At 46.2% G+C, this 27,645-nt stretch overlaps 2 protein-coding genes and 1 long non-coding RNA gene across 5 annotated transcripts; 1 reads left to right on the top strand and 2 right to left on the bottom strand.

Annotated features, from left to right (window-relative positions):
* Positions 1-83: 83 nt before the first annotated feature.
* On the bottom strand, positions 84-3,643 carry LOC120787435. Its single transcript, XR_005706917.1, has 3 exons — positions 3,154-3,643; positions 741-1,559; positions 84-658 (listed from the first exon to the last, which is right to left on the bottom strand). It is a non-coding gene; the product is annotated as an uncharacterized LOC120787435 (long non-coding RNA).
* Positions 2,332-16,257, top strand: LOC120787430 (opsin-3-like). 2 transcript variants are annotated; one of them, XM_040123082.1, is made up of 4 exons: positions 2,332-4,356; positions 6,786-7,111; positions 10,876-11,109; positions 12,266-12,725. In XM_040123082.1, the coding sequence occupies exons 1-4, from the start codon at positions 3,993-3,995 to the stop codon at positions 12,380-12,382; spliced, it is 1,041 nt and encodes a 346-aa protein (XP_039979016.1). In that variant the 5' UTR covers positions 2,332-3,992; the 3' UTR covers positions 12,383-12,725. The 2 variants fall into 2 exon arrangements, with proteins under 2 accessions (XP_039979016.1, XP_039979015.1); XM_040123081.1 differs by lacking the exon at positions 12,266-12,725 and adding an exon at positions 13,935-16,257 and having other exon boundaries at positions 2,333-4,356.
* LOC120787429 (beta-galactoside alpha-2,6-sialyltransferase 2-like) lies at positions 12,855-26,387 on the bottom strand. Of its 2 annotated transcripts, none has more exons than XM_040123079.1 (6): positions 26,115-26,387; positions 18,813-19,467; positions 18,109-18,206; positions 17,251-17,352; positions 16,702-16,876; positions 12,855-13,558 (listed from the first exon to the last, which is right to left on the bottom strand). In XM_040123079.1, exons 2-6 carry the CDS (start codon positions 19,444-19,446, stop codon positions 13,311-13,313), a joined length of 1,257 nt encoding a protein of 418 aa, XP_039979013.1. In that variant the 5' UTR covers positions 19,447-19,467; positions 26,115-26,387; the 3' UTR covers positions 12,855-13,310. The 2 variants fall into 2 exon arrangements, with proteins under 2 accessions (XP_039979013.1, XP_039979014.1); XM_040123080.1 differs by lacking the exon at positions 26,115-26,387 and adding an exon at positions 22,769-22,865.
* Between the last annotated feature and the right edge of the window lie 1,258 nt (positions 26,388-27,645).

Genomic DNA, 27,645 nt, shown 5'->3' with positions numbered 1-27,645 from the left:
GAGATCATGGTCTTTTGAGCCTCTTTGTGGTGGTTTTGTCAATTCAATTTTATTTATATAGAAACTAAATCATAACCAAGGTTTTCTCAGGGCACTTTTCACGTAGAGCAGGTCTAGACCAGACTCTTTATAGTTACGTTTACAGAGAGCCAACATCCCCCATGAGCAAGCACTTGGTGACAGCGGCAAGGAAAAGCTCCCTTTAACAGGGAGAAACCTGGAACAGAACCCGGCTCATGGTGGGGGGGGGTCTGCCTGAGTCTCTTTGTGGGGGTTGTGTGTCTCACTATGTCTTTAGCGTTTTCTAAATACGTTCAACTGATTTCGAAACAAGTTTTCTGACCTGCATTAATACTGTTGTGTTTTCTGTCGTCCAGTGAGAAAAACAAAGTCCTTTTGTTCCGTAAAAACCTGACATTCAGATGAAAAGTGTCGCCCTGCAGAGCCGGAACTCAAATGTCCGACCCTGTGTGAGTTCCCCGAAGTATCCGTCATGCCTCTGATCTCGGGACTCGGTGAAGGAGAAGACACTCAACATGTCCGACGTCCCCGAGGAGCTCCATCTGGAGACCACAGCTGTCACCACCCCCAGCATCAGACCTGGACCCAGCTGACCCCCATCAGTCCTCAGACCATCAACACTCCTGGAAGATGAAGACTGACAGGTGGAAACGAGTTTATTACAGATTTTCTGCACCACTGACACGCTTTTCTCAGCAAGGTCAGCCTCGCTCACTTACACATCTTCCATATATGACCCGCACATCTGCAGAAACCAGGAAGTGATCACGGATCACAGCTGTCGATCAGTCGAACAAGTGGGATGAAAACAAACAGTCTGAGAGGAAAAACATCCGATCCTCAAAAGTCGTGTTCGACTAAGACAATGTTCAACAAAAAGAAGATCGAAAACCGAAAATCCAGACTCGCATCAAACCGTCACGATCTGAATAACTCACGGAGGATCCGTTTCCACGGTAACGGACTTACGTAAACCTCCTAAGTCGAGAGAACTTGTATTGCACCACATCTATCTGACACAGCTGCAGTCACGAGTGCCTCCAGGTCAAGGATGATACCTGACCAGGTGTCTGATGCTGCTTTCATAACCCTGTCGCATCTGTCGGCTCCAGGACAGAACCAGGGGCGACGGACTGAAGTGAGTCCTCTACGAACATCCGTCTGCAGGGATGATCAGCAGAGAGAAGAAAGTTTCACAGAAACAGGGCGATAGACGAATAGAGAGAATCGCTGTTTTATCTTCAGAGACGCAGCAGAGGACTGGTCTGACGTCCACAGCTCGTGGAAACACAGCCTCGCATTTCACCTGTTTTATTCCTGTCAGACCTTCAACATCTCCGACGTGTCAAATCAGCCACAGTGAACTAATGGACATCTGTCTGAGCTGCTGGACGTTTTAGTTCAGGTGCGTGAAAGGTGTTTGCTCACCAACCAAACGCAGCTTCATTCTCCAGAGAAATGCACAAAGAGAAGAGAGAGTTCGATGGATGCAGGTCCTGGTTGTTGAGGTTCAGATCTTTCCCTGCAGGTCAGTCACCCTGTGAGACAGAGATGAGGGGAAAGCTGCTGACAGACAACAGTAAGATAATGTGAAGTGACATGTTTTCTCATATTGAGGCACGTTCTGAATCCTTCGGCCTCTGACTGGTTGGTTTCAAACGTTTCTGCAGACTGTGGTTCAGAAACCACAGGAACAAAGAGTCTGGGATCGGGACTGTGGTGCTGGTTTCTCCCTGCTGGTTTTGAACCAGATCCAGTTTACTGGTGTGAACACACACAGACTGGATTTAATGTAACACAATAAAAGCCTGAGTAGGTTTCCCATGAATGTGGGATTTAATGTGACAGACTCATAATCAACATTATATTATAATATAATATAATGTATTACAACATCAAACGTTTATTATAACAGTATATTGTCATGTGAATATTTAATAAAAAAATATATAGAAGAAATAGTTAATTTCATGTTTTTTGTCTCTTTGTTAATAAGTGTCAGAAATAACGCTTATTATTATTATTATGATTATCAATAGAAATAGCAGCAGCAGCAGTAGTAGTAGTAGTAGTAGCAGTAGTAGTAGTAGTAGTAGTAGTAGCAGCAGTAACATTAGTAGTAGTAGTAGTAGTAGCAGTAACAGTAGTAGTAGCAGCAGCAGTAACAGTAGTAGCAACAGCAGCAGTAGTAGTAGCAGCAGTAATATTGGTTTCTTTCATTTAAATGAATTGATTGGCTCCGCTGAGGTGAATTTTCTCAACAACTTGGTCTACTGTGACCGACAGGTGTACCCCCCCCCGGTCCAATCACGCAGAGTGACAACACCTGTGCGACTCGACGGAGCTGAACGCTGATCGGCTGCAGGGTCGTTTCTCTGCCGGATTCGCTCCCTCGGAGTGTGTAAACTTTATTTTAATTATCTGCTGAACGTGTCAAATGAAGCGTTTAACATCAGCGAAGACGGCGCTGATGTGTAGAAAACGCGCATCTGTTCTCATCTTATTTTAAGCCTTTTTTAAACGGAGTTCTGAACTGACAAATCTTTCCGACCGCAGAGCTGTAAAATGGGCCAAACTTCATCCCCCGGGGTCGAACGCCGCGTGCTCGGCGACTTAATATTTCAGGTGATAGATGACGTCAGGTTTAACGTAAACGTGACGGACTGCGCAGCCTCCTCTCAGAGGAGGCAGGGTTTGACTGGACTACAAATATTGTGGATCACAAGACCTTGTTACCAAAGACGTTGCGCTGCCTAGACAGATATTTTTTACAGTGTAGTGATCGAACCACTGAGCGGGACTGTTGATGGATTCATCCACCACTAGCGACTCCCTCACCTGTGGAAATCCTCTCCAGTCCTAATAACTGGAGAGTAAAACAACTAAATAACATGATCAATTAGAAATCATTCAAGAATAGTAAATAAATGTGTACGTACTATTTTATAATTCAAAATAATGCAATCAATTAGAAATAATACGTAGAGTAAAAAATATATAAAAAATTAATATAGTTCAAATCCATTTTACCGTTTTATCAGTAGTTTAATATAAAATATATAACGTGAAAAATTCATAAAAGTTGGAAAGTAATAAATATAATAAGAAGTTGCGGCTTCTCTAAATCTTTACCTCGAATTTGAAACTGTTGTTCTCTGACAGCCTGTGAACGCATCATTCACTAACGTTTTATTTCATATTTCAGTCCTCGCGCTTTTCTGCCACGTTCTCTTTTCTAAAGTGTGAAGCATCAGGAAACTTCCGGGCTCAAACTCTCTTTTCTTCTTCGTTGTGTTTGACCCGGACACCTGAGCAGGGTCACCTGACACTTTCACTCACAACGGCCACGGTTTCCAGGTCGGGATTATTTGATGTCCCACGGAGTCGTGTATCCCTCCGCTGCTGTGTGTGTGTGTGTGCGTGTGTGTGTGTGTGTGTGTGTGTGTGCGGGCCTGATCCGCATCTGTAACCGGTCCGGACTCTGGATGAAGTCCCGCTCTGCAGCCGGTCACTTCTTGCAGTGTGGAGAGTATTTAACGGCGGCGCGGCGCAGCGGAGCATCAGTCCGTCTGGACGCAGAGGCAGGAGAAACCGATCTGACCCGGGTTCAGTGCAGGGGGAGAGCGAAACCAGACCAGGATCTTCCGGAGGAGAAGCGGCAGCACGTCGGAGTGTCACCGGATTATTCGCTCACACCTGGACTGCTCTCCGCCGCGCGGTGCCGCTGCTCCGGCGGAGGATGGAGCAGAGACCAGCGGCCGGACTCCTCCGCGGCGCGGCGGCGCGTCTCTGCAGGGCGCCTCCCCTCCAGTAGCTGCAGCCCAAGTCCCGGACCCATCAGTATGTGAAGTCCCTCGAGCTTCACCCCGTGTGTTTATTCTCTCCAAAGAGTTTTACGCGCCGCGCGTAAAAAGCGAGCGGATCGCTTTTACGCACAGACAGTTGGCGCAGCGCGCGACCGCCGTCCCGACATGTTCTCCGAGGTGAGCGACGTCAACCTGACCTCCAACCTGAGCGAGCCGCCGGCGTCTCTGGAGCAGGGCTGGAGCGACACGCCGCAGGAGCGGCTGTCGCGCAGCGGTCACCGCGTGGTGTCGGTGTTTCTTGGCTCCATCATGGTGTTCGGCTTCCTCAACAACCTGCTGGTGCTGGTTCTGTTCTGCAGGTTCAAGACTCTGCGGACCCCCGTCAACATGCTGCTGCTCAACATCAGCGTCAGCGACATGCTGGTCTGCCTCTGCGGCACGACGCTCAGCTTCGCCTCCAGCCTGCGGACCCGCTGGCTGTACGGCCGACACGGCTGCATGTGGTACGGCTTCGTCAACTCCTGCTTCGGTGAGTCGCTGCGGAGCCGCCAACTAAACGCGAGCGGGGGCTCAGCTGCAGGTCTGTGATCTCCGAGGTAGGAACCCGAGACGCGATCCTCGGCCGTCGTCGGCGCGTCGCTTCCCCTGCACGAACCCCTCACCTGTTCGGCGACGACCGCGTTTCGAGTAAAGTCAGTAGTTTCCGTAGAAAGTCCATCGGAGCCGAGCTGCAGGCTGACGGTTTCCGCTGTTACTGGCTGTTTCGGCTGTTACTGGCTGTTTCGGCTGTTACTGGCTGTTGACTGTTTCCACTGTTACTGGCTGTTGACTGACTGTTTCCCCTGTTACTGGCTGTTTCGGCTGTTACTGGCTGTTGACTGACTGTTTCCCCTGTTACTGGCTGTTTCAGCTGTTACTGGCTGTTTCGGCTGTTGACTGTTTCGGCTGTTACTGGCTGTTGACTGTTTCCACTGTTACTGGCTGTTGACTGACTGTTTCCCCTGTTACTGGCTGTTTCGGCTGTTACTGACTGTTTCCGCTGTTGACTGTTTCGGCTGTTACTGACTGTTTTGGCTGTTGACTGTTTCCACTGTTACTGGCTGTTGACTGACTGTTTCCCCTGTTACTGGCTGTTTTGGCTGTTGACGGTTTCGGCTGTTACTGACTGTTTCGGCTGTTGACTGTTTCCGCTGTTACTGGCTGAGTGTTTCCACTGTTACTGGCTGTTGACTGACTGTTTCTACTGTTACTGTTGACTGACTGTTTCCCGTTTCAACTGTTGACTGTTTCTCCTGTTACTGACTGTTGACTGACTGTTTCTACTGTTGACTGGCTGTTGACTGTTTCTACTGTTACTGACTGTCGACTGTTTCCCGTTTCAACTGTTGACTGTTTCTACTGTTACTGGCTGTTGACTGACTGTTTCCCCTGTTACTGGCTGTTTCGGCTGTTACTGGCTGTTGACTGTTTCCACTGTTACTGGCTGTTGACTGACTGTTTCCCCTGTTACTGGCTGTCGACTGTTACTGACTGTTTCTGACTGTTGACTGACTGTTTCTACTGTTACCGACTGTCGAGTGAATGCGCTGGATGGTGGTTTTCGGATCTGCGGTCTCAGCGTGATGGGTCCACGCTGCCGCTTGTTACGGTGAAGCTCAGTACGGCCGGTAGCAGTGTCGGCGTGTACTCGAAGTACTCGAAGTACTCTTTACTTTCCTCCTCTAAAAGACGACTCCAGCTGAAAAGTGACACGTTGACCGAGTGAGAGTCTTCGTCCCGAATCCTCCTCAGTTGAATTCTGAATATTTCCAGTTTTACGCAGCAGCGTCAGAGAATCTTCGCTTCGTTTTGAAACGATAAAATCCCCATTTTCCATCCGTCCTCGCTCCGTTACCTGTAACGACAAAGTGAAAACGCGTTCAGAACTTTCTGTCCAGTTACTAAAAACGAAAATCTGTAACCGGAGCCTGAATTCAGCTCAGCGGCAGCCGCTTCCCGAACACGCCCTGCCGCGGCTGCATGTTTTCACCATGTGATCATTCAGGAGGTTCTGGGTAAATAAACACGTGCTCAGTCACTTCCTGAATGAACAGTGTGCGAGATCACAGCTGCACTGCTTCCGTACCGTCCCGTGTTGTGTGTCTGTGAATCGCTGCGTGTGTCGTGTGTCTCATCACTCTTGTGTGTTAAAGCTTCAGCTCCAGCTCAGCGCTCACACACACACACACACACCGAACCGTCCACAGCTCCGATCAATACTCAAGGTCATTCTCTCACCACGCCAAAACTGAACTGCGCACAGCCAATTAACATTTAACTTACAGCCGGTTTTTGTCTCCCGTGTCAAGAGAGACGACAGCTAGCGCCGATGCTGCGCGCCGCGCCGCTGCCTTTGTGCTAAGCTAGCTTAATTAATGTCCTGTCCGCTGGGACGGGGGTTGGTTTGTTTGAAACTGGAACAGCCAGGGAGGCCCGAGAGGTCCTGGACTTGAAACCGGGGCCGACCTGTGTCGATTCCCCATAGCTGCCGCGGCCAATTGGGTCTGGGACTCAAGGTCCGCGATGACGTCGTGAGAAACCGTCAGTCCCATGGAGGCTGACGCCTCAGGGTGAGGGGGACTCGGAGGTCCCGGTCTACATTATATCTGCCTGCTGAGCAGATCCGCACTGGAACGGGATCAGCGGACCGCGAGGTCCAGTTTGACTGCAGAGACGTGTCTGAGGAAGAGGATTCAACGTCCTCTGTCAGTTTAGTGTCCAACACAGGAGACGCTTCATAGCTGCACTTCCAGCGGGAGACACAAGTGAGAGGGATCATGAGAGTGAGAGACGTGGCTTCGAGTCCTCGAGCCTCTAGTCTCAGTTTGTGTCGTGCCCTGGGTCCTGACGCCCCCCTACGTTCAGTCTTTTCTGGTTTCTCGCGTTTTTGTGGGTTTTAACGTGAACCTCTCTCTCCAGGTATCGTGTCTCTGATCTCCTTGTCCGTCCTGTCCTACGACCGGTACAGCACCCTGATGGTTTACAACAAGCGCGCCCCGGACTACAGGCGGCCCCTGCTGGCGGTGGGGGGGTCGTGGCTGTACTCGCTGCTGTGGACGGTGCCCCCCCTGCTGGGCTGGAGCAGTTACGGTCTGGAGGGGGCGGGAACCAGCTGCTCGGTGACGTGGACGGAGAGGTCGTCTCGTTCTCACTCCTACATCATCTGCCTGTTTGTCTTCTGCCTCGGCCTCCCCGTCCTCGTCATGGTGTACTGCTATGGACGCCTGCTCTACGCCGTCAAACAGGTGGGTCCCGCCGGCCAATCGGAGAGGGGGAAAAGCGCCCGAAAGCCGCCGCTAGCTCAGGCTGCTGCCGGTAGAGACGCCGTGAGGTTGTAATGAACTGTATTGAAATGCAGGTTTTGCTACTGAATGTGACAGTCTATTTTAAAGTTTATATTTTTTAATAATATAAAGGTTTCGTCTCTTTAACTCTCATTCAGTAATGATGAGACGGATCTTTAACAAATCTGGATAATTTGTTTTTTTTATTCAAAGTTGTGATAAACTCGAAATTTGTTTTAGGTTTTTACATAATTCTGCTTTATTTAAAAGATTTTATATTTATAGATGATTTAGCCTCTTGTCGACACCACAATGGATCTGAAGCAAAACCATCAGGATGTGGTTGAAGCGCAGACTCAGCTTTAGTTCAAGGGGTTTAACAGAAATATCACATCAACCGTTGAGGAATTCCAGCCATTTTCATACGTAGTCCCTCATCTTCAGAGGCTCAAAAGTAATTGGACAAACCAACATAATTATAAATATGAGGATATTCAAGATACTTGATGAAAATCCTGGCTGAAGTCTGGACCCCTTGGACGTCGCCACCCGCCGGCTTTCCTCCCTGGAGACGCTCTGCCCGGCCTTCGCTGCAGCCGCCCTCAGTCGCGGCTTGTTTGTGGGTCTTTCTGCCCTGAGCTTTGTCTTCAGGAAGTGATGAAAAGCAGGCTCAGAATGGCGACATCTGGAGAGCACAGAGACACATCAATAAATCACATTAATTCAATCAATATATAATAAACTCCAAACATTAGAAGAGAGAATTGGTGACATCCAACCCCCCGGTCGGGAAGAGCTCGAGCGGTTTTAAAGCCTGTGGTCTGAACCGCATTAAAAGTGAACTGCTCAGAGACGCAGGGTGCAGCGTGGAACCTGTTCAGTATCGTATTACAGTCAGGATGTTTTCCTGACATCTGCCGCAAAGGGCCGGTTTCCCTGATTTACAAGAGCGGGGACAAATCAGACCCGAGTAACGACCGTGGCATCTGTGTCAGCGGTTGGATTATTCTGTAGTGTCCTAAATGGAAGAGTCTCCATCCTGAGTAAAAATCAAACTGGAACAGACGTGTTCACCAAACAGGAAATGGCGAGGTATTCACGTTTCGCTGATTTCAAACCAGCTTTTAACTCCATCACAGACTTCTACGATGTGGCGAAGGTGTAAAATATATGATCTAATTAAACCAGTGTGTTTGGAAACCAGGTGTGTTGTAAAACTGGAGACAAACGAACTGAATTCTTCACTCAGATATGAAGAAAACATCATGAGTTTCCAAAACTCCCCAGATGACAGGGGAACGAATACCAGCTCACCGTAATTAATGGAACCATCGAACCCAGTGTGAGCTGTACCTGCCTCGGTGCAACCATGACAGCATCAGGAAGTTCCAACATGGCGGCGGAGGCACTGAGGAGCTCTAACGGCTCTAAACGCCCATTGTGCTACATGCTAGCGAAGCACGGGGCCACTGGACCACCACAGCCGAACCTGTTGGATCGACACCCAACAGAATCTCTACCGGCAGAATCCTGCAGATACATTTTACACCTGCTGAGAAAAACAGCAGAATCGGGCAGATGCTCACTGACGAACAACATTCAAAAGAGAGCCCTCACATTTTTAAACACCTTAGATCCAGACCCCCAGACGCCCTCCAAACCCAGCCGTGTCAGCCGGCGCCGAGACCAACTGCCCCCTCTCAAACACACTCTGACCAGTCTCACGCCAACACTGGTTCCGAGGACCAGTCAGAGCTGTAAAGAAACCTGAGACAGACACTGGGACGGAGAGACGATGAGAACGTCGTCTGTCCCTGAGCAGAGACGATGAACTGGCTGATGATCTCTAGACCGTCAGAGACAGAAACCAGAGGCGGGTCCTGACCAGGTCCCGGCTCAGTGACCACAACCTGGCAACCGCACAAGCAGGGCACAAAAAACCATGGCAACCGAAAGGAGACTGAACACGTGGTCAGTGTTGGACAGGCGAGGTTGAGACAGAGACGCACGTCCTCCTCTCATGGAAATCATTCAGTGGAATTAGGAACTTTTACTTTAACCAGTTCAACTCACACGGTTAGAATTAATGTAGAAATGACGTCATTCCTCCTGTTTTATTGCTCTTTTTTCTGCTACTGTGAACTTGGTTAAATTATATTTTGATGCTCCGGTAACTTTGATCTGGTTTCTAAAAGGCATAAAGTCTCAGAAGAAACATTTCTCTAATATTTCCAGTTTAATGTTTAGACTGAGGACCGTCGCAAAACCTTCGGCTTGTCCCTCTCGAGGTCGTCCGTAGTGGATTTTGAGGTGTGTTCAGGATCGGTATCCTGTCATTATCAGCGGGGGCCCCGACCACGCACTTTCCCCTCGGGGGCCCTCGGGAGGTTAATCCAGTCTCGGTGCTGTGGAGAGAAAACACGAGTTGGTTTCAGTTCAGCAGGTGAACTCCCCTGTAACCTGCCGCCGGAGGAAAAGAGTCTGAGCTGTAGTCCGACCGGCTCTGAATCTGTTTAATGCACAGATCAATAAACAAGGTTTTACTACAGGCTCAAATAAAACTTTATTGGTCCTGGGAGAAATAAGAAGATTCCTGTAGCAGTGAACGTCTCCGCGGCGTCTTAGCTTTTAACTGAGGTAAAAACCCGAGCACCTGTTCCACCTGCGTCTGGGGGGAACAGGTCTGACTCAGTCTTCTTCAGAAACCGGATCTGAGCTGACTCGGACTTCCTGTCACTTTCAGAATAAAAGGCAGTTTGACCCGCGTGCCATAGTAAATTGTCTTCAGTTCCTCGTTGTCGTTAAACACGGTGAATAAATCGGTTTGATGACGAGTTAATCATCTTCATCAGTCAAACAACAACTCGATGTTTTCATCCTTCAGCTCGTGGATATTTAATGCTTTGTTTTATTTCTAAATGTATTTATTACCAGTTTTTAATTATCATGTATTGTTTTATTTACCCTTATGTTTAATACTAATTTTATGTCGGTATCATGATTTTCCGTGTATTTTAGATATTTTGGTCCTTCCTGAAAATCGTTCTTTTTTATGCTATTACATTTTCCTTTTTTTTTTTTTAGCTCTTGTGCAGCTGAATCGGTTCAGATCCTGCTGCAAACATGAAAAACATCAGAGGCAATAAAACGTCCGGTCCTAAAATAAAAACTCGGGGTTCGGTCAGAAACCAGATGAACCCCGTCGGTCTCGGACCTGATCTCCTGCCTCTTTGTGGTGGAGGGTCAATGAAGCGTCCGAGTCACATGATCAAACTCACATTCCTCAGATTCAACCAGAGTCATGTGAACCAGGGCCAGTTTTCATTCCTTTTTAGTTTTCTATAAACCTAACGGTTACACAGCTCTTCACAGCAAAGACTAATTTTATTCCAGCGTTTTGAAACAGCAGTAGTCACACGGCGTCTCTGTCTCTCGAACCCAGATGAGCGCTGCCGCTCGCTCCCTGGATCAATAGATCGTGTGTCAAGTTTGATCTGATGACTGGAACCAAAGCTACGGGTCAGTTCAGAGACGACCAACGACTTGCTTCCCTTTGTTAAAGTTGCTGCGGTTTATATTTAGTGGAGCAATGTTGCCTTCACTGACCTGTTGAGGTGAAAGCCAGTGACAGATCAGTTCCGATTGACTGATTTCCTTCGTGCGTTTCCCCCATTGTTCTGCCTGTCAGGCGTTCTGATAGCTGTGCCCTTTGTTTTGTCTGTCAGGTGGGTCGTATCCGACGGACGGCGGCTCGTCGCAGAGAGTTTCACATCCTGTTCATGGTCATCACCACCGTGGTGTGTTACCTGCTCTGCTGGATGCCGTACGGCGTCGTCGCCATGATGGCCACCTTCGGCCGGCCGGGACTCGTCAGCCCCGTCGCCAGCGTCGTCCCGTCGATCCTCGCCAAGAGCAGCACCGTCATCAACCCCCTCATCTACATCCTCATGAACAAACAGGTGAGACACACCCGTCACCAGCTCTCAGGTGGTGGACGGATAAATACACACAATAATTATCGATTCTTATGCTTTAACAGTATTGACAAATCACTGATAATAAAATGAAATCACTTTGAAAATTAAAAATCATTTAAAATAAATAAATAAAATTAAATAAAAGTGGAAAAAGGAAAATAAAATAAATTGAAACTGATGAAAGAAATAACTAAAAATGTTTTAAAAATGTGCACAAAGTGAAATGTTTAATTTGTACGTGAACAAAAGTGCATTTCTCGTTTTGTGAAGAAATCAAAAGCTGCGATTTAAAATAGTAGATGCTACAGCAGAGTTTCAACAAGTCAAACTCACAAGTGTTTCTAAATTTCGTAAATTACTAAAGAAAAACTGGTGGTCGTAACCCTCAGTTTTAAATAAAGATTCACTACACCAAGCAACGTCTCCTGCAAACAGTTCACTACATTTGTGATGGTTGTCTTGTCTTCAAAATCTTCAGGCTGTAGTTTGAAAAAGTGGAGTTTACATTGACTATTTATAGAGCAAGTTATTTTCTGTTACTCCGTCCGAACTCGAATCATTAATTAGTCCGGTCAGGGAAAAAAAACTTACACACAGTTGTTACAAACTGTAGTTTTATTTAGTCTGAGTAAACAAACACTGTCGTTTTTATCCAGATATTAAAACACTGCAGGAGTGCAAAGACCAGACTTCACTCTGCTTTCAAGCCATTTAACAAAAACTTGACGTACTGGAGATCACTGCTGCCCGTTCTCTACAGGAGTGTTTTATGTCGTTATAATAAGTGCAGATTGATTTGAGAAGTCTGCTCTGAATCACCGTGGCAACAACAAAATCAGATGTGATGTTGGATTAAATCAGATTCCTTTGCTAAATCTGATTTGTAGTAAATTGTGTTAACAAAATAAACTAAGAGCGTTTTTAGCCATTTAGGATTTATGTACAGTGGAAAAAAATTAGAAACGTTAGATGAGGTTCTCGATTCATCCGTTAATAAAAAAGTTTTTACAACACACTCAAATTAAAGTCACATTGTTGGATTTCAAACTTTTATGAACCAAGTTTGTGCCTAAAGAACAAAAGCGTAAATCTGAACGAGTGTCAGCGTTTCAGTGGTTTAAACCTTTGCCTCATCCAGAAATGGATTTTGGCAGCACGTCAAGTCATTTTATCAGAGGCGGAATCATCCTGGGGCCTCAGGATCCACCGACTGCTGGTTCCTGTCACAGCTGACTGGTTTCCCAAACAGACATAAACCAGATTCTTTCCTCTGGGATCAGCTGAGGATACGAGGGACACAGCGGTCCTACAGGAGTCACAAAGACCCTTCAGTCTAAGCTGAGGAACGTGTGAAACCCTATCCACCGTAAAAACAGCAGGAGTGCGAGAGGATAGTGAACGCACCGTCCGATTAAAGCCTCGACAGCCTGGTAAAGCAAAAATGTTGAAAATGACAAAAATAAAAACACAGAAAATGATGCCATAAGAAGTCAAATGTCCGACTGTTGTTTTTTTAGAGTCAGTTTCTCAGAACTGCTGCAGCGTTTGACTGAGGTTTGACTTAGTGAAGCTCACGAGTTTCTCAAAATGTCAGAGGTGAGACCAACCATGTAGAATTTATCATATTGGGTGTGAAAAATGATTTACAATTGGAAATAGGAAGATTTCTTGAAACTGTGTCAAACATTAAGTAAGAGATGAGATTCTTGAAAACACACACTGTGAAATGACGTCAGCATTGTGAGCTTTATTATGTCTAAACTATGACATTTCTCAAAAGTCTAAATTCTGATGAAAATGACCATTTAAATCATGAGGGTCACTGAGACACAGTCAGATTTATGGGATTTTCTTTAAAACGTCAATCTGTTTCAAACTGACTTCTCCAAATCTTAGAGCTATGTCAGAGTTAAGAGTCTGTATCAAAAATATGACCCAAGTTTTTTTTACTTAAAATATCCACTTGATTAATTGATTATCAAAATAGTTGGTCAGTAACATTCTGTTTAACAGCATTTAGCTGCACCAGCGGTGGATGGAAACCGGACTCGCGTTTATCTTGGTGTGGGAGATTAAATCTCCAAGCCGCTCCTGAAGGCAGCGAGAGGCAGCTTTACTGCATCTGAGAGAAAAACCATTAAAACCAGTCAACGCCAGACACGCGTGGGTCTGTCAGACCCAGATCACGTCCCACAGTCGACAGAGCTGAACCCCCTCAGGGTGACCTTGCCCTTCCTCCTCAGCTCGTCTTCGTTTCCCTCGTTGATCCTCTGGATCAGGAGTTTCTCGTACAGCAGAGGGTGGTAGGCTCCTAAGGTGCAGGCGGCGTCGAAGTAACGCTCGTGGTAATGACACAGATCGGTCCGACGTACGGACGGGATGAACTCGTACACGCTGACCTCACGACACAGCGACATCATCAGCAGGATACCTGAGACGTAGAGACGCGCAGCATCTTGTCACCAAAATAAATACGGCAAATATTTCAAGTACAGGTATTCATCAAAAAATTTGGTAAAAATGTACGAAAGCATTTGACGATAAGATAAGAAATCAAACATACATCTGTAATATTTTGAAATATCACACTCTTTGTGTCTTAGTGTTAAAATGATGGCAAGTAACTTCAATGTCCAAATTTTAAACAACATTTTTAAAAATGTAAAGTAAGTTGATTCAAACAAGTGTAAAAAAAACAAACCAAAACAATAAATGTGGAGTCAAGAACACGTCTGGTCTGAGTCTCTTCCTCAGTTTCTGTTCATCCTCCTGGATTTATTGACATTATTAATGTGTCTGTTCCTCAGTTTTATCGCTGTTTCCTGATCCTGTTCCACTGTAAACACCACCTGACGGAGAACGGACACTCCTCCATGCCCTCAAAGACCACCATGGTCCAGCTCAACCGTCGAGTCTGTGACAGCAGCCCCGTCGCCGCCGCACCGCCGCTCAACAAACCCTGTCCGGTGGACCCGGAGGGGACCAGTGTCGTTGCGTCCGACAGAACAGACCCCGCTGAGCCGCCTGAGATCTTCTCTTGAGGACGATTCAAGTGACTCAAAACGGACCAAAAGCAGAAAGGTGTGACCACCAGACTGCCCCGCCCCCCCAGTGCTGTCATGTGTCACAGTAGCTCCGCCTCCTGGAAACTCGTCGCCCCGAAGTGTCGGTGCAGCGATCGTAACGCCCAGACGTCAGAGTGGAGGTACGGAGTCACACCTGCGTCACTGTTCTCAGTCAGTGGCTGGTTTTGGTAACAGTTTAATTTAACTCAGCTCATTTAGCATTTACGGTAAAAAAAAATAAAAAATAAATAACTCAATGTGGTTGTAAGCAGAAAAGGATTTTTTTTTTTTTTTTTAAAATCAATGACTTCGTCAACATTAACATAACTGTAAACATAAAAATCAGACAAGAGTTAAGTCAAGTTATTAAGTCAAAATAGAAAATTTAAAAGATGTAATTATAGTGAATGATGTGAAGACAGACTCTGCTATTTAGGTCTATAGGTTAAAAAACAATCAATCATTCAAAGACAAGTTTAAAACAGCAATTTATTAAAAATAAACAATTATAAACCTTTTATGACTACAAAGTACAAATTAGTGAGTTTAATGAAAAATAAATGTAAGGAAATTTTAAAAAGTATTAACCTTGTGAACAGTAGCTGCAGTCATGATAAAATGATATTAACTTTAATTAACTTTTACCGTGTTAGAAAATATATTTCAGCACATGAAAAAATTCGTCACAGGTGATTAAAGGTGCTATGGTTCAGTTTCTGCTATCGCTACATAGCCAACGTTAGCATCCGTCCTCTGAACAGAGGTTCTGCTTCTTCCTCTCGTGTTGGACTGAGGACAGACCGGACGCTACATGAGACAGGCTAGCTGGTCAGCATGCTAGCTAGCTGGTTAGCATGCCAACCTAAGTAGAGGAAGTGATAGCAGTAAAACCAGAGTTAACATTAGTGTTGCTCTGGTGATACAAAAACTCAATCATAGCACCTTTAAAACTCACAACATAGTTAAAGCTAAATTCCAACTTTTGACAAAGTTACATAAAAGTAACGTTTGACCGTGTTTCATTCTCCACCTGCAGAGTGTAGCGTGACATACGTCCGTTTACTTCCGGTCAACCGACAGTTAGTTTTGTGCAGCTTTAACATTAGATCGCTACGGATCGTGTTTTTTTTATTAATTTATTTTCTTTACACTCGGTGCTTTGAAAAACTACCGACGGTGACAGACGAACGCCGTCTTGTGAGCTGACTCACCCCGACAGCTCGTCTCTGTTTGACACTGTCCAGACACAAACTAACACAAGAGATTCAAACTGAAGGCACCGACGCTAATCTGCCCGTGGTCGCTAAAGCTAATGGAACAATGATGGTGGATGTTTAAGTTACGTTAAACGTCAGCTCTTCAAGCGCCGAGTGTCAAACTGAACCACAGCGACCTGATGTTAAAGCTGTGAGAATCAAGACGGACAGAAGATACCAACTGTAAGGTGGAAGCGAAGTAAACAGACTTAAAACATGTGACTGAAAGCATAAATCTGACATTTATGGCTCAGTTTTCCTCTGAAGTATCAGTTAGTGTCTGATTGATGACGTAGGTGTAGCTAACGATTACAGACGTTCTCCTGTTAATATTTTATAAACAATAGCAATTGAGTTCATCAAGAGCAAAAGTGACCTATTGGTTGGAATTTCAGTATTTGCCAACTAAACATGTTTGATTACAGCTGTTGTTAAATTATTTCTCATTGTAGCTTTAGATATAAATTGAAGTATTGGTACATTTTATGTGAGTTAGTTTTTCCTATAAAGCATCAATAACTGGAGTGTAGTGAATGAACAATAAAAAAATAAATAAAAAGGCACGAGTTAAACTAGTCTCATTTTGGCCTCCGTACCTGTTTACAGGTGTATTTGAGTACGGTGAGATAAGGTAGTCACCCGAACTCACGTTCAGAGCAGTGACACACATGTGACTCCATACAAACCGTGTGTCTGGACAGAAGGTTGATATTTTTCTATGGTCTCTGGTTTGTCTGGTTTGTCTAACGTGTGTGTGGAGTCGTCGTAAAAATGTTCTGTTGAGGAAACTTTGGAATAAAGTGCTGTGAGCTGCTCACACTTGTCGGACTCATTTGTTCCTCTATACTGTCAATTACAACTTATACTGTAATAATTTTCAGTTCATCATGTTTTGATACTAAACATCCCCGTGTTGAATTTTACATTCTACTTTCTACATCTGTCGAAAATGACTGAGCACCTTTTAAAGTCTAAGTCATAATCTTGAACTTAAATAGGATAGTTTTAATATTTTTAAATTCAATTAACTAAAAAGGGACAATTCTACAATACATGGTTTAACTTAATGTTTGAGACGTACTTTTCTCTTACTCTTTAACTATTTAACAATATATGAATTTGATGTTATACATTCTACATAACTTTAAATGTTATAGTCAAAGGTCAAAGTTTCTAACCTCCAGCTTCACACCAAATTTCTGCTGCTTTATTCTGAGCTTTTCTCTGTTGGAGTGTGGTGTCAGTAATCTTACCTATGAACCCAGATGACGGGGGGTTTGGTTGGATCTGGTCCTCGGTGTTGTCCTGGATCAGGTCCCACAGAGTCCAGATGAACTTTGGGTGCAGGATGTAGAACGGCTGCTCGGGTCGGAGGCGACGCTGTTCCACATACGCCGAGAACAGATCGAAGTCCGGCTTCTCGAACCACTGAAGGAAAACACCGACGTGGGTCACGTATATAATAAATAGAATCACACAGAGATTCAGCTGCTGTGACAGAAAACAGGAGAACTGAAAATATTCATGTTAGAGAAGCTGGAAACTTATTAAATATGAAGGTTTCGATCATTAAACAGTTGCAGACTAATCGATTCAGCTCTAAGAAGAACAGCACTCTCGCTGAATCTTGAGGTGACGTGTGTTTCTTTAAAAAAAAAGAAAAAGATTCTGCAGCCCAGGTACGACACGCTTCACATCATCAACTCAGGTTTTCCCCTTTTTCACGTTTGACTGCTTCTGTTTTGTCTCTAACTTCTGACGCTGCTAAAAGTTTAAGTCGTCAGAAGACGGCAACCGTTTACCTCGGTGAGGTTGGCGGAGTACGGAGCCGGATCCCAAACCACCAGAGTGACGTCCCGATACAGCGGGCTGCTGCTGAACCGATGTTTGGGCCGAGCCACAATCTGGTGAGGAGAGGAAGGAAAACCGAAAATAATCAGCTGAGCAGAGTATGATGCGGTCAGTCGTCATCGCCGTCGTCGTCGAGGCTCATGACAGCGACAGAACACACGCCACACGGATCAGAGGACGACAGGTTCCGTACCTGGTGAGGAAAAGAAAGACGGAGAAGAAAAGGCTCCTCTCTTCTGTTCCCGCTTCACGAATGTGGGAGGCAGCGTATGTGAAAAGTCACGTGAATGAAAGGCGCGAAGATGCAAAGCCACAAAAAACGAGTGATTAAAAAAAAAAAAACACATCTTACGCCGAGTAGACTCGGTGATACAGGTAGATTTGATAAAGTATTCGGACACGTCTCAGTTAGTCTGAATATCACCTAAGTTCTAGACCCCTGCATCGAAAAATAAGACTCAAGACATTTATGACCTTAAATTTTAAAATCTAACGTAATACTTTAAGACTTTTTAAGGATCCACAGGAACCGGGGAACAGATGAGAAGGAAAATGAAAGAATTTGAGGGAAAGGAAAAAGAATAAAGAAAACAATGGACAAAAGAAACACACAAACCGAAATGAATAAGAAAAAGAAAATACAGAAGAAAAGAAAGAAAGAAGGTAAAAGAGGAACAAGAAAAAGAAAGAAAGAAGGTAAAAGAGGAACAAGAAAAAGAAAAAAGATTAAAAAGGAGAAATGGAAAAAAAAAAAAACACGAAAAACAAACAGGTGATGTACAGGTGAAGTCGGTGGGCGGCGCTTTTACCTGAGAGTTGATGATGCGGATGGTGGTCTTGTTGCCCACGTCCCTCTCAAAGCCTTTGGTCGGGGCGGCGTTGAACCGAAGGACTGCATCATGGGAATCTGAGCCCGACATGAGGAGGACAGTTTCATTTGTTTTTTGTCTTTATTTACACCTGTTATTAAAGGGTTGTTCTGTATGTTTATTACTTTAATATATATTTCATATATTTATATCCAACTGTTTAAAACCTGCAGTACACCTGAGCCTCACCTGTCATGAAAGGGTTGTTCTGTACATCTCTACGATTACAAAATTACTGTTTATCTATTTCAATAAAAAAAATTAAAGTGACAAATTAAAAGGAAAAATCCAAAACAATGAGCAGAGAAACATGACGACGGTGCCCCCGTCCACAGGCCCCGGGGGGGGGGTCACTGAGTGGGTATGAACATGATGTGTAAAATCAGAACACAGTATAGTTCAGGGTCTCTCTCTGCTCTCTATTCTCTTTATTATATTTAGGTTTTTTTTTAACCTAAAAAGGAAAAATAAAAAGAATTCAATACAACTGAAAAACTGTAATTCTCCTTATCCACCACCAGAGGGCAGCAAAGTCATCTGCAGACTATACTGCTGTATTTCTTCGCCTGTACGTGGTCTCCCTGGTCCAGCGTGTGGTCTTAATGATCTCCCTCCCCCTCCCCCGGTCCAGTATGTGGTCTTACCAATCTCCGTCCCTAGTGATGAGTTCAGGACCGCTCCAGCTGAAGTCACCACAGCACAGCTCTGGTACTGAGATCTCCGCAGCTCCGGCAGGGTCAGTGAAGGCACCAGCCGGTCCCAGCCCAAACCGAAGAATGGCTCCTCGGTCCCATCCAGAGTCCGGATCCTGGTCTTCCGCTTCAGATCACAGTACAGCTGCAGACCAGATCTACGGACCCCCTTCGGTCCCCTGTACACCACCTGGTGTTTGTTGGAGCTCAACTGGACCTTCAGGGCCTTCTGGAGACGAGGACTCAGCATCCCCACAGTCAGGTTCCCAGTCCACAGTCTGTGCAGGACCTCCAGAGACCGCCTCCTGTAGTAGTCCCTAGACCTGGACCTGAGGTCAATCCTCCTCCTTCTCCAGTCCCCCTCTGACAGTCCAGCAGGTCTCAGAGACCAGCCGGGGGTCCTAGACCCTCCTTGAACAACAGAGGCTAGGCGGCGGGTTTCGGTCCAGGTGAGTCCAGACTCTGCTGCGGACCTGGACCGAGGCACTGTTGTTGACCTGAGGTCCAGGATTTGACACAGCAGGGACATGAAGAGGAGGACCCAGGCCAGCAGGACCACCAGGATCCACTTCCTCCCGGACTTCATACTGGATCACAGAGGCCAGACCTGGGGGGGACAGAGACAACAGGACTCTTTAATCTCAGCTCAAAGGTCCACTTACTAGATTTTTTTCCAGGAGTTTTCAACCACATTCTCTCACTGTATAATAAGTATTATTAATATTATTACTATTATTATTAATTGTAATAATAATATTACGTAAACATAAATCCATATATCTGTCTATTAGTGGGATTGATTATATATTGATTTACCTTTGTCAAGATGTATTAATGTTACCTTTTAAATCAAAAGTTGCTTCACAATAAAAGCATTACACATAAAAAAAAAATAGAGTCAAAGTGTTTACGCAACAAAAAAAAACAAAATTTAAGTAACAGAAAAATCTAATAGTTTATGTGACAGAATCAAAATTATGAAACAGTCAAACCTCAGTTCTCAAAAAAAAAGTGAATATAAATTCAGTTCTTTTTTTAAATGATCAGTTGTGTTGTATAATTTAATATTAAGATGTAAACTTTTCCTCATAGAAGAAAAAAAACTAATTAGGGGCAATTATTGATTTTAATTGTTTTTTTTTTTATAAAGTCAGAAAGGTTGTAATGATTCAATTATCTTGTGATTATTTTAAATACAATCAAAAAAAGATTTTATTTAAATAATCATCAGCACAGAACCCAGACATCTAAAAGCAGAGATACTGACTCCGTCTTCACAATAACAATAATGAGGATCATTATAATAATAAGCTTCTGATCCTTTTTACCTTCAGTCTGATCATTATATTATCTATATATCTATATGAATATAGATAGATAGATACCTCGTCTCTGCTCGCCCCAGTATTGTTCATATTTATATTAAAATCAATATCCTACATTCATCAATACTTTAATACGTTTAAGTCTGATTTAAAACGCTGCTTCACTTCAGCTGTGGTGAAGGAAGAGACGAATCCTACAGGATGCAGTAAAATACACCAAGCACGGAGACTGTGTTCTGTCGTTACTGCAGATTAAAAGGCTGTTTTCAATAAAATGACACGTTGTCTGGAGGCACAGTGATGAGTTTGACTGAGTTTGACTCGGCCTGCTCTGCTGACAGCTGGGATACGTGAGAGATAAAGATCAGGACGTTACAGACGTCATGAATCAACAGAGAGGAAGCACAGGTAAACAGGTTAAAGCTAACTAGCTGACTAGGTGGAGTTTAACGCTGGTGAAATGGAAGAAAAACTGTGGAACAAGTTTCTGACGGTACTTCTCCTCAGACTTATACAAACAGTGACTTATGAACCATGGAGGAGGTTAAAAGGTCACCACACTGTCACCACACCTCTCAAACACACCGAGTCTGAGGACTGGAGCAGCAGCTAACAACAACTTACACCATAAAACATCAGAAAACAACGAGTCTTCCGACAGCTTCTTCTGTCCAAACAGCAGCAGCAGCAGCAGCAGCAGCAACCACAACAACTTGAAACCCCACCACACACACACACAGAGGAGTCACCTGTACACAATCGGTTTCAGGTCGTTTAGCTGCACCTCAAGTAACTTTACAGCTCCGACTGAGTGCTGAGGAGGAAGGAGATGGAAATTCGTGTGTTAACTTGTCTCCGAGCTGCAGGGAATGTAAATACAGCCTCACCTGGATTGTACCTGACCACAGACACTCAGACTGCTGCGGCGCTGTTTTGCTTTCACTGCCTCGGCACTGAGCAAACAGCGGCTTCTACCTGCCAACTGTCTCCTAAAATCACTCATTTCACATCAGCGACGCAGATTTCAGGGAACCGGGAGCAACGGGAGCAACGGGAGCAACGGGAGCAACGGGAGCCAACGTCTCTGGAAATGTGCTGTAGTTCTTTAAATCCTCCAGAACAGCAGGAGGCAGCAAAGCACCGAGCTGACAAACCAAAGACACCGGTTATTAACCTGCAACAGCCTCACACCTTCCTCCTGCTTACCTTGCTTCCCCTCTACCCTAGCTCCTACCTTCCTACCTAGTTTTCTTCCTTTCATCCTTCCCTCATACCTTCCTTCCTTCATCTCCTTCAATACAAGGTAAATAAATAAAATACAAACACAAAAACAGACTCAAATAACATCTACTGATGAAAACAGCTCGGCTGAGCAGACTGACAGGAGGAAGCTCAGACTGGTAATGAGGGGAAGCCTGAATGTTAACGAGCTTCCCCTCATTAACAGTCTGAGAGAGTTCAGGTCTGTTTCAGGTAACCAGGCAACAACACAAACCCTCTGGGCCCCTCAATCTAAAAAAACCACAACTGCTTCTGTTGTAGAGACACTCAGACCTCTACACCTTCAAGTGTACTGACGCATCTGTCTAACAAAGTTTTATATTGGTTAGATTTTACACTCAAGCTTGTAGAATTTAAACTTTCTCAACATTTAGATTTCCGACTGTAAACTAGAGGAGAAGGAAGGAAGGAAGGAAGGAAAAAGGGGAGGAAGGAAGGGAGGAAGGAAAAAGGGGAGGAAGGAAGGAAGGAAAAAGGGGAGGAAGGAGGGAAGAAAGGAAGGATGGAAGGGAAGATAGGAAGGAAGTGAAGAAGGTTGGAAGCAGGGGAGGAAGGAGGGAAGATAGGAAGGAAGGAAAAAGGGGAGGAAGGAGGGAAGGAGGAAGAAAGGAAGGACGGAAGGGAAGATAGGAAGGAAGGGAAGAAGGCTGGAAGCAGGGGAGGAAGGAGGGAAGATAGGAAGGAAGGAAAAAGGGGAGGAAGGAGGGAAGAAAGGAAGGATGGAAGGGAAGATAGGAAGGAAGGGAAGAAGGCTGGAAGCAGGGGAGGAAGGAGGGAAGATAGGAAGGAAGGAAAAAGGGGATGAAGGAGGGAAGAAAGGAAGGAAGGAAAAAGGGGATGAAGGAGGGAAGAAAGGAAGGATGGAAGGGAAGATAGGAAGGAAGGGAAGGAGGGAAGGTGAGTCTAGTTGTTACTGTGGAAATAACCACCACGTTACCGCAGCGTTAAAGAGTCAGCGCGCTCCTATATTGACGACCGACCAGGCTGTCAAGGGCCAGAAGGAACATTTCGGGAACAGAGACTCTGATTAACTAACCAATAAAAGGCATTGATCACCGAGGATGAACTGATCAATAATTATGATCATCGTCATCACCCGCAGTCTGTACCGCATTAAACAGAAACATCCAGAGAAACAGCCTGCAAATCCGACAGAAGCACCGAGGAAAACCGAGTGAAGCCGAGAAAAAAAAAACGAAAAACCCAACAGGTTTCACTTTGATAGATTTTGCGTTAAACCCCCGCAGCAGAGCGCGCGCGGTGCGCTCGGTCCGTCCTCCGCGTGTTTCCGATTAAAATCACCTCAGTCCGCGCGGCGTTCCCGCTCTCATGGCACCGGACCCACCGACCGCAGGCGGACAATGCAGCCGAGATCAGAGCGCGGTGAGCGGGTACCATCCTCGTCTGTGTCCGCGGAGAGAAGACGGTCCTAAGAGCGGCACAGAGTCAGACGGCCGCACGGGCTGAGAGAGACGAGGGCCGGGTGCAAACTACCCCCTCTGCCGGTACACACCACCGGGATACTACTGTTATACTATACTACTAAACTCACCGTAAGCCGTAAAATCATACGAAAACGATACGTAAGAGATTAACGGAAATAAAATATAATGAATAATATTAATTATAATAGATGTAAGTAAAATTCAACAATCAAACATTTTGTGATCAGTCTATCAAATTCTTTAAAAAAAATAAAATTACTCCTTAATAAAAGACAGCACGATAAATACAAGGTAGTAAAAATATTCATTCTTTAAAAAATGTATAACAAAGGTTATTGTAAGCAATATTAATGAAATCAAACAATAAATAATTAAATAGAAATAAATCAAAACATGAGGATATAAAAGGAAATATTTAAAAATCCAATGAAAAGACTAGAAAATTGAAAACACCTGACTGGTTATAGGATCCTTCCTCCCATTATTCCTCCCTCCCTTCCTCCCACCCTTCCTTCCTCCCTACCTCCAGTCCTCCCTACCTCCCTTCCTTCCTCCCTACCTCCAGTCCTCCCTCCCTCCCTCCCTTCCTCCCTACCTCCAGTCCTCCCTCCCTTCCTTCCTTCCTCCAGTCCTCCCTCCCGTCCTCCCTACCTCCAGTCCTCCCTCCCTTCCTTCCTTCCTCCAGTCCTCCCTCCCTCCAGTCCTCCCTCCCTCCCTCCCTTCCTTCCTCCCTCCCTCCCTTCAGTCCCTACCTTCCTACCTTCCTTCCTCCCTCCAGTCCTCCCTCCCTTCCTCCCTCCCTCCCGTCCTCCCTACCTCCAGTCCTCCCTCCCTCCAGTCCTCCCTCCCGTCCTCCCTACCTCCAGTCCTCCCTCCCTCCCTCCCTTCCTTCCTCCCTACCTCCAGTCCTCCCTCCCTCCAGTCCTCCCTCCCTCCCTTCCTTCCTTCCTCCAGTCCTCCTCCAGTCCTCCCACCCTTCCTTCCTCCCTACCTCCAGTCCTCCCTCCCTTCCTTCCTTCCTCCAGTCCTCCCTCCCGTCCTCCCTACCTCCAGTCCTCCCTCCCTCCCTTCCTTCCTCCAGTCCTCCCTCCAGTCCTCCCTACCTCCAGTCCTCCCTTCCTTCCTCCCTACCTCCAGTCCTCCCTCCTCCCTCCCTCCTCCCTTCCGTCCTCCCTCCCTACCTTCAGTCCTCCCCTCCCTCCCTCCTTCCTCCAGTCCTCCCTCCCTTCCTCCCTACCTCCAGTCCTCCCTCCCTCCCTTCCTTCCTCCAGTCCTCCCTCCCGTCCTCCCTACCTCCAGTCCTCCCTCCCTCCCTCCCTTCCTTCCTCCTACAGTCCTCCCTCCCTTCCTTCCTTCCTACAGTCCTCCCTCCCTTCCTTCCTTCCTACAGTCCTCCCTACCTCCCTCCCTTCCTTCCGTCCTCCCTCCAGTCCTCCCTTCCTCCCTTCCTTCCTCCCTACCTCCAGTCCTCCCTCCCTCCCTTCCTTCCTCCCTCCCTTCCTTCCTCCCTCCCTCCCTTCCTTCCTCCCTACCTCCAGTCCTCCCTCCCTCCTCCCTTCCTTCCTTCCTCCCTCCAGTCCCTCCCTCCTTCCTTCCTCCAGTCCTCCCTCCTCCCTCCCTTCCTTCCTCCTCCCTCCAGTCCTCCCCTCCCTCCCTCCCTGCCTCCCTACCTCCCGTCCTCCCTCCCTTCCTCCCTTCCTCCAGTCCTCCCTCCCTCCCTCCTTCCTTCCTCCCTCCAGTCCTCCCTCCCTCCCTTCCTTCCGTCCTCCCTCCAGTCCTCCCTCCCCTCCCCTCCCTCCTCCCTCCCGTCCTCCCTCCCTTCCTTCCTTCCTACAGTCCTCCCTCCCTCCCTCCCTTCCTTCCTACCTCCAGTCCTCCCTCCCTCCCTCCCTTCCTTCCTACCTCCAGTCCTCCCTTCCTTCCTTCCTTCCTCCAGTCCTCCCTACCTACCTACCTCCCTTCCTCCAGTCCTCCCTCCCTCCCTTCCTTTCCTGATTTCTTCTCTCTCTTCTCTCGTTTTTTTAGTTTAAAGTTAAATATTAAAAGATTTTTTGGTGTCGAAGGCGAACTGGAAGCGTTGGACGTGGGGAAACTGGTGTGCTGTGGTGAGTTGTTTGATTTTCTTGTTTTCTGAACTCAACGTCAGGTCATGTTCTCCAGACCGTGAGTGGGACACACGTGACCGTCTTTAACTGTTTACCACGCGAAAAACTTGAAAAGAGATAAAAGATTCAGCAGAGGAGAAGAGAATGTAAAAAAAGCAAAGAATTTTTCATTCAAACGTTCAGAGATTCAGAGCATTAACACGCACATAAACAACAAGACAATTAGAAAAGAAAATTTTCTTTGTATATTTTCTTTTCCACTTTTTTAAAAACCAACTTTAACAAATCATTATTTAACGTTGGTGTGTTTCAGTGTCGTGTCTGTCTGTCTCTGATGATCACAGAGGATCCTCCTCAGTCCTGTTCTGATCCTGCTGACTGCTGTGTTACAGCTGCGTTTTACGTTGTTTTCTTTCATTTTTTTCTTGTTCTTTTTTCTTTGTTCACACGTTTGTGCAGTTGTAGATTTACTCAACCTCTTATCAAGAGGAATTAATCGTGAGGATTTTGATTTTTTTGAACTCATTTCAATTGACTGTTTTTTTGTGGTTTTTTTTTTTTTTGTTTTTTTCTACTTACTTACTTCTTCAAGTACTTACTGTAACACAGGATTCGATCATTTTTTTTTTAGTTGTTTTTAATTCGTTTCCGATCGATTCGTTGACGAAACAGCAGCCTTATTGTTCATCGTTCCATTTGTTGGTCAGAAGAAATAGATAGGGGAATAGTAACAGACATAACAGACATGACCACATTCATTTATTTCTCTCAATATACAAATATATGAAAACTCTGAAACATCTGTACTTTAAAACAACTCGTCCCCAACCTGGTGCCGTGATTAGAACGTGATTGGAGCAATGGACACCTGACAGAACCAGACAGGGTCACACCAGAGCACAGGTGCTGGGAGTTTGCTTGTTCATTGTTGTTCGTTGTTTTCGCTTGTTCATTCTGTTTGAAGGCGGTTCATTTATTAAGTTTTTTTTTTAGATTGATTGATGACTAGTCGTTTCGTTAGAGAAAAAGTCCAAATACAATCAATCATGTGTGACAACGAGAAAAGCATCAAATCCTACACCGGCTGAATGGTCTCACCTGCTGCAGGTGCGTGGGGAGTTCACGCTCCGCGGCTCTTCGCTGTGCTCAGGTCCGGCTTCAGGCGAAGCTAAAAACCAAGAGAATCCTCCCGGACGCGGACCCGACACCTTCCCGCAGTCGGGATCCCAAGTCCCGCCTCCTCGGCTGGCTTCCTTCCCGTGAGCCTTCATTTCACACAGCCCGCGTCGGGACACTTCCCGAACACGTTACCTTAGTGCAATGAGTCGCGGGAAAGTCGCGAATTCACACGTACCCTCTGGATGAGCTTCGATCGCAGTAGAGCCCCGCAGCGGGCTAGAGGCGGCCCGGGGATGAGGCCGACGTCCCTGCCGAAGACCAGACCAGGTCGGTGGCTCGCGTCGAGTGATGAAAGGAGCGATCGGACATTTCCCTCAAACATATCTTCACGCAAGTAAAACCAGAAGTTTAATGTCTCACCTTGGCCTGGTTTTTAAATTTAACGTCTCTGAATCATTTCTGGTGTAAAATAACAATTCGATTCAAACCTTCGTCCGGCCGTAGTTCTTTGCTTTGGAGTAACTGTAGTTCAGATTTAGTTTGTCTGTCTGTATGTGCACAGACAATGTTTATCCACGGTCGACGTTTAATCTACGACTCTGACGGTGGATGTTTCTGAATGGACCTGGATTCATTCACGACTACGAACCAAAGCCGAGTCGTTGCACGAGTTTAATAGAGAGCTTGAAACCGCCACCTCAGTGACCCTTCATGCCGTCGCACGGATCTTTAAAACCCGGCTGGTAGGCCGCGGACGTCCCACACACCGATCCATGCACGGGCCACGATGCTCCCGCCCTCGCCTCACGCGGTGGACCCGGCGAAGCCTCGCGCAGAATCCGCTGAAACGTGACATCTCGTCCACCTGGAGCCGAACCACTTGTATTGAGGACATGTAGTTTTCTGGAGCGCTGCTCACCAGTGACAAGTGTTAAGCAAAACATTAGTCGAACCACATTTCCATCCCGATTTTTTAATGTATGAGGAGTTTGATTCCATAACGTTTTACATCCACTGCTAACTGGGAACGTCACCACGTGACGGGATCACTTCTTCAACAGTTGTAAGGGCAACACACGCTCGCGACCAACGTGAGAACACGTGTCCCAGCGGCTCCAGAGTCTCAGCTCGACCGAAAGGAGGCAATTTCATGGGTTCGGTCCCCGAATTGTCCAGTTTCCCGTCGCGGACATGTGTCGACTCCCCAGACGCGCCGCATCACTGTCGCACTTGCTTGGCATCGTATGGGCACGTTGGGGAATCGGACAACGTCCTGGCGACCAGCGCCGTCAAGCCGCTGCCGGTCGATGCCAGCTCCTCAGAAAAGAGGCTGCTCGATCCATTGGCGGTCGACGCCACCGTTGGGTGCCGCCTGATGCTCCGGAGCCTGTGGGTGAAGACGCGGCAGATGTGTGCTGCCCTTTAAAATGACTGAAATCACCGATCGTGACCGGGGCAGGTATTCTGCGGGATCGACATGTGGTTTTGGAACCGAACTCTTCGCTGGTTC

Source organism: Xiphias gladius, unplaced genomic scaffold (genome assembly GCF_016859285.1).
Source record: "Xiphias gladius isolate SHS-SW01 ecotype Sanya breed wild unplaced genomic scaffold, ASM1685928v1 HiC_scaffold_1475, whole genome shotgun sequence".
Taxonomy (NCBI): Eukaryota; Metazoa; Chordata; class Actinopteri; order Istiophoriformes; family Xiphiidae; genus Xiphias; species Xiphias gladius.
This window is presented reverse-complemented; position numbering and strand designations above follow the sequence as displayed.